The sequence below is a fragment of the Melopsittacus undulatus genome, chromosome 5 (genome assembly GCF_012275295.1).
Source record: "Melopsittacus undulatus isolate bMelUnd1 chromosome 5, bMelUnd1.mat.Z, whole genome shotgun sequence".
In the NCBI taxonomy this organism is placed as follows: Eukaryota; Metazoa; Chordata; class Aves; order Psittaciformes; family Psittaculidae; genus Melopsittacus; species Melopsittacus undulatus.
Genome location: NC_047531.1, coordinates 14,763,251 through 14,770,048, shown reverse-complemented (window position 1 = coordinate 14,770,048; position 6,798 = coordinate 14,763,251). Strand labels below are relative to the sequence as shown.

General features: G+C 44.9%; 1 protein-coding gene across 1 annotated transcript; it reads left to right on the top strand.

Annotated features, from left to right (window-relative positions):
• Nucleotides 1-3,538: 3,538 nt before the first annotated feature.
• On the top strand, nt 3,539-6,164 carry GPR85 (G protein-coupled receptor 85). The gene has a single exon (XM_034063009.1). It carries the CDS (start codon nt 3,709-3,711, stop codon nt 4,819-4,821), a length of 1,113 nt encoding a protein of 370 aa, XP_033918900.1. The 5' UTR covers nt 3,539-3,708; the 3' UTR covers nt 4,822-6,164.
• The last annotated feature ends 634 nt before the right edge of the window (nt 6,165-6,798 follow it).

Below are 6,798 nucleotides of genomic sequence, written 5' to 3'. Positions count from 1 at the left end.
TCCTTGTCCTTCACATTTTAACATTAAGAATGACTTTTAAAGTCACTGTTCTTGTCACTATGAGTACACATATTTAACAACAGAAAAGGGATAGCTGGAAAGATCTGCTTAGCTTAGGTGACTGTGACATGAAAAGCACAGCTTGAAGTAGTAACTTTAATAACAACCTAAAATGCCAGTGATCACCAACACAGTCATCACAATTACATTCACAGAAGAAAAAAAATACAAAAAAAGAAAAAAATCGTGTGGTCCCTGAGCCCTGTGTGAGTTTTCTGCTCAGGATATTTATCACCTGAAGCTAATCACATGTTTGAAACAGTGTCATTTGGGTTTTAAATAACTGTGTTTTCCAGTGGCTGAAGACCTTTGGGCTTGATGGGGCAGTTACTGAAGCGAATTTTGTGGCTTGGCCACCAATTCCAACGAACTTTAGAAAGTGCCAAAAAAAAGAACCCGAACTTTGACAACAGCCTGAAAAAATGCCTGCACTCTACTAACGGTCTCAGAGATGTGACACACATTATGAATCAACCCTATAAATCTATCCCACAGAAGGATTTATTTTGACTGGAGCGGAAACTCCCAGTGAAGAAGCTCTCCTGAATCCAAATCTCTCGACCCAAAATAAGCTGTTCCTCAGCTGCCTCGCAGTCAGAGACAGTTACTTTTGGGGCAATCCTTCCCACTCCTCCAGGGTAAACTTCCATGAAAACCAAGGAGGTGGGAGGCCGGAGGCACGTGCTTTTCCCAGCCGTACCCAAGCCCTACCCGTTCTCTCCCCGTCCCACCGCGGTGGCTCGATGCCAGGCCCGGGGCCCGCGGCGGCCGCTGGCAGGCCCCTGCAGCGGAACAGGCCACGGGCTGCCCCGCGGAGCCGCCGCCCCGGCCCCCGGCCCGCATGACATCATCGGGCCTCTCGGTACCGATCCCCGCCGGTGAGCGGCGGCTGCCGCTGTCACCGCGCCCCCCCTGCGCTGAGGGGGAGCGCGGGTCCTGCTACACTGGAGCTGATCGCTGTCGCCATGCAGCGCACTGACAGTGCTGCGCCGGCTTTGGGCTGAACCGGCTGCGAGGGGAAAGGCGGCGGACCCCGGGGAAGCGCCTTGTCGTCGCGGCAAATCCGCCCTCCACGGACCGCCGTACTTTTGAGGGACACCCCGCAGCCCCGGCTCAGGGTTAGGAAGAAGGAATTCACCGGGTGGAATCGGGAGGGAAGAAAACGAACGACGAGCGGGAGGATCCAAGCGGTGACAGAAGAAACCGCCCGGTCCCTCTCCCGACAGGCTGCGACGCGCACCACGGCAGGCGCTTCCGAGCCCCCCGCTTTAACGAAAGGGGCGGGAGGGGGAGTTCAAAGGCATAAACAAGGAGCGCAGGACATAATGCTTCCCCTTCTCTTTCCTCAAGCTGGCTTGCCCAGGCTCGCCAATAAATCCAGCTGGGCTATGCACCGCGATGGGAACGTGCTGCCGCGGAGGCTGCTCTCCTCTCACTGAGGAGGCTGCTGGTACCGGCGGTGCCGAGGCTTCCTTCCCCTCACCGAGGAGGCTGCCGCCGCCGCCGCCGCTGCTGCCTGCCCACTCCTGAGGACACTGCTGCTGCCGCGGAGCTGCCTTGCCCCCATTGAGGCAGCGTTACTGGGAGAGATTGTGCCGCTGCGACAGGGGAGGACGGAGCTGGGGGCGCAGTGAGCATGCGCCGCGCCAGCCGCTGACTGGGCTCTGCTAAGGTACTGAGGGGGAAAAAAAGGGAAAAAGAACAAGAAAAGGAAAAGGATTGCGAGAAAGAAGAATGGCAGGCGGCGGAGGAAAATAAAACAGGCGCTAAAAGAGACCGCTCGGCCAGCGGGAAGGCGCAGGTCTGGCATGTGGGGGTCTCCGGCACCAACAGGTAGGAGGAGAGGGGCCGGGGCAGTCTGGGGGTGCCGAGGGCTGCCGCAGCTGCCGGTGCGTGTGGGGAGGGCTCCCCCCGGGAGAGGGTCTGGGGAGGGGGGTGATTTCTAAAGAGGCGGCATGATGGAAGTGTGCTCAGACAATGCCTCTTCCGCTCTCCCGAGCTCCCCGCTGCGGGAGGCTCCCGCATGGCTCCGGCAGATGCGGCTCTGCCAGGCAGCGGCACCCGGGCTGCCTTGCAGCGCGGCGCAGTCCAGCCCTGCATGGCCGTGCGCTGGGGAGCGGGCGGCTTCGTGTGCGTGTGAGTGAGCGTGTGTGTCAGTGTGTCGGTGCCAGTGTGTGTCCGTGTGTCCGTGCGGAGGTAGGGCCGGCGCGCCGCGGGGACAGCTCCACAGAGGAGGGGAAGCGGCGGGGCTGGCGGCAGGGGGAGGGCGAGCCTGATTTCATGGCTTTAAAACGATGCCATGATCTGATCAGCCTCTGTTTACACAGCAGCAATCAGGCTCTTTTGTGGACGGTAAGAATGGAAGGGTTTTGCTGGGATTCAGTGGGAATATCCTTTGTACACCATAGGAAACACTTGGTGTGAATAACGAAGGAGCCTGATCATTGCTGCTGTGGCTCCTGTCCCTGGCTCTGGAGGGAGAGGATAAAAAACAACAACAAAACCCCCCTCCAGCAGCAGCAGGCAGTTCAGTATGTTATTTTATTGCATGAAATATGTTCCTGTAGGATTCACTGGGAGGATTAGTGGGAATCACGGAGCCCTAATTAGCTAAAAAAATAATAATATCAATTTATTATATGTTTATTTAAGCATTACCAAAACCAGCCTTCCGAAAGGATGGGCATTACATCTTGGGGTATTGCCCATTTTTGCTCAGTATTTACACTGACCGTTGCTTAATATGAATTATGTTGAGGCTTTAAAGATTTGCATTAAAGCGAGGGGGTTGGGGGAGGGAGCCCCTAAAGCATCGTGCTATCTACTGTCTGGTATACCTGTTTGTTTGAGAACTTAAATGATAAAATTATGGTTTATAGGAGGAAGGGAAGGGGATCGTGAATACTGTTTCTCTTACAATATGCATGAACTAACACAGTGTGATTAATGTGCTTTGGTGACTTGGGTTAAAAACATAAATTCTGCAGGGTTTCTTTGGGTGTGATCGGTATCAACACAGCAGCTGCCTCTAAAACATTGACAAATACTGTAGCCATAAAATAAATGTAGGTAATGTCAAAATATCAGCGGTCTTTGTTTTCTTTTTCTTTTTTTTTCTTTTTTTTTTTTTAAGATGTCAGTGATTAGCTCTTGAGCTTGCAAACTGGGAGTCTTTTGATTCATAAAATCTCTGAGGCTTTAACTGCAAAATTATATATGCTACCAAATATAAGGGGCACCGGTCAGTTCTGAAACTGTAACAAGCCAAATCTGTGAAATGCCAATAATCGATCATGCTAAACAGTAAGTATATATATGTCTATATATATATATAAGCCTCATGGTTTTTAAAAACAAACAATAGTACTCAAATTTACAACTTCATTTGCTTGTCCATAAATTAACATCTTTGTTAGCACTTTCTGACATCATTTCTTGTTAACTTAAGAACTGATAGCTCGATTTTTTTTCAGATATTTTGATGGCATGACAAATCAGAAAGAAGAGGATGTACTGTATGACTAGACACAAGATCAGTTCTGTTTGTGGATTACATTTTCAGTAAGATGTATGGATCTATTTTTTCCTTGTTCTTAAATATAGATCATGAGACTTGACTGAGGCAATATACATATCATCCATCCATCTATGGCGAACTACAGCCATGCAGCTGACAACATTTTACAAAATCTCTCTCCTTTAACAGCTTTTCTGAAACTGACTTCACTGGGTTTCATAATAGGAGTCAGTGTGGTGGGTAACCTTCTGATCTCCATTTTGCTAGTCAAAGATAAGACCTTGCATAGAGCTCCTTACTACTTCCTGTTGGATCTTTGCTGCTCAGATATACTCAGATCTGCAATTTGTTTCCCATTTGTTTTCACCTCTGTAAAAAATGGCTCTACTTGGACGTACGGGACTCTTACTTGCAAAGTGATTGCCTTTTTGGGGGTTTTGTCCTGCTTTCACACTGCTTTCATGTTATTCTGCATAAGCGTCACCAGATACTTAGCTATTGCCCACCACCGTTTTTATACAAAAAGACTGACCTTCTGGACCTGTTTGGCTGTTATCTGTATGGTGTGGACCCTCTCTGTAGCCATGGCTTTCCCCCCAGTTTTAGATGTGGGCACCTACTCGTTCATTAGGGAGGAAGACCAATGCACTTTCCAGCATCGTTCCTTCAGGGCTAATGATTCCTTGGGATTTATGCTTCTTCTTGCCCTTATCCTCCTAGCCACACAGCTTGTCTACCTCAAGCTGATATTTTTTGTTCACGATCGCAGGAAAATGAAGCCAGTCCAATTTGTTGCAGCAGTGAGCCAGAACTGGACTTTTCATGGTCCTGGAGCGAGTGGTCAAGCAGCTGCTAATTGGCTGGCTGGATTTGGAAGGGGTCCCACACCTCCAACCTTGCTGGGAATCAGGCAAAATGCGAACACCACAGGCAGGAGAAGGCTACTGGTTTTAGATGAGTTCAAAATGGAGAAGAGAATCAGCAGAATGTTCTACATCATGACATTCCTCTTTCTGACCTTGTGGGGTCCCTATTTGGTAGCCTGTTACTGGAGAGTTTTTGCAAGAGGGCCTGTAGTACCAGGGGGATTTCTAACGGCCGCTGTCTGGATGAGTTTTGCCCAAGCTGGAATCAATCCTTTTGTCTGCATTTTCTCCAACAGGGAGCTGAGGCGCTGTTTCAGCACAACCCTTCTTTACTGCAGAAAATCCAGGTTACCAAGGGAACCTTACTGTGTTATATGAGGGAGCATCTGTAAATCTTTAGCCTTGTGAAACACTACCATTCTCTGCTAAGCAATTGTGGCCTGTAGCCATGTCTTGAGGAGAAAATCAAGAATGGGATGTCAGCAGTTGTAAGGATTTGGGCAACATTCTGCAGTCTTTGCAATAGCTCACCTCTAATCCTATTTTAAACCTAAACATGTTCCTGCTGACCACTGCTGAAGGTTTGTAATTAAGAACAAAGGACTGAACTACTGCCCTGAATTCCTTTATGTGGTTAAAATCTAGATTATGAAAGTAGCAGGTGCTAAGTATCAGTGCTAAATGCTATGTATATCACTACATAAAATAAGACCATCAAAAAGATTAGCATTGGACATCTTAATAAATTAAGTTGATATGAGGTTAATGTGTTGATAAAACTAATTTTAGACATTTGAAGACCTTTAAAACATTTCATACAATTATTGTTTTGCAAAGACTGAAAACTGGGGACTCAAGTACTGTAACTGATTAAAGATGTGCCATGCATTATTGGATTATCATACTTACAAATCTGTTTGCCTTGTGAGTAAGTTTTGGGGAGCATTCCAAAGCAGTATTTTTGGTCAGATTTAGACTTTTTTTTTTCTTTTTTTCTTTTTTTTTTCCCCCAAAATATATTACTCTTTCTAAATACCATTTTCCCTAACAGTGAAATTACTAACATTTAACTGTATTCTGTGTTTTTTGCTGATTTGGTATAAAGTTTAGTAGACTCTTATATTTTTTAAAAAGCTAGATATCAGTCTGTTAGGCAACGTTAATGATAATATCCAGTCATAATTGAACAGTTATACAGAATAAACACATGTTGCCTTAAAGGGTTATCTAGTATCTTCCATTTTGTTTAGCATTGAAGCAAATAAGCAAGGAAAACTGAATCAATAACTCTGGTCAGTCGTTTGGGAGTGCATGAAAGATCACTTAGTCCTCTTTTTTCCTTTATACTCCAGTGGTTCCCAAAATCAGTATGCACATCACTGGGATTATATGATTTTTTTCTAGGTGTGCCGCCCTTTCTAGTTTGTTCTGAGAAACACAGGCAGTTGATGTATGTTTATATTTTAAGACAGCTGTCATGGGGAGACCGCAGCCTTAGTATGATATCTTGCACAATTTGTGAAGCATTTATTCTACTGAAGGCACAGTCTTGTTTATATTTTCTGCACATTTTGGTGTATTGGTTGTTTTAAATTATTTAAGTTTTAACTTGTGAAAGCATATAATATGATTTCTTAGTATTTTAGAAAAACATTAGAGTCTGTGAGTCTTTCCTTCTTTAAGATACAGATGTGTGGATTTCAATATAAAGTTGCATTTGCCAAAATTTACCTGTGTAGCTTGTTAATTTTCTTGGAATAAAATTTTACATTTTTCCAGTTATACAATTAACCTTTTTTATTTTGTCTAGTGAGGTAGCATGAAGTACTGAGAATGTAGCCATTATGAATTATTATCCTTTGCAGTCACTGTATTCCCAAACTGTAAATGCATGAATGATGGGGACCACAGGATTGATAAATGATATTATCTACAGTAGCACTATTGTGTAGTTTATCATAATTACCCATTTATCTGTTCTAATATGTCAGCTATATTTAAAGTTACAACACAGTATTTGACATTAACTTCACAGTTTAATTTTGGAAAATGTGTATATTTGAAGCACAACATCATGAGTTGGTCAATCACAAAGAACATGTATTTTCCTTAATTTCTGGAGAGACAAGACTAGAGGTCTTAATTCAGTATTGGTATATCTTGTCCTTTGTTGTATTTTTATGACCAGCAAGTTAATATAGACATACACAAGCAGCAGTCAATAATGGAAACGCTTAAATTTGTATAACATTATACAACATATGCAACAATTCAGAGAGTTGTGTCTATATGTGATCAGACAATTTGATCAAAGATTTGGTGAGCAATCTGTTTGACCTCACTTACACTTTTATA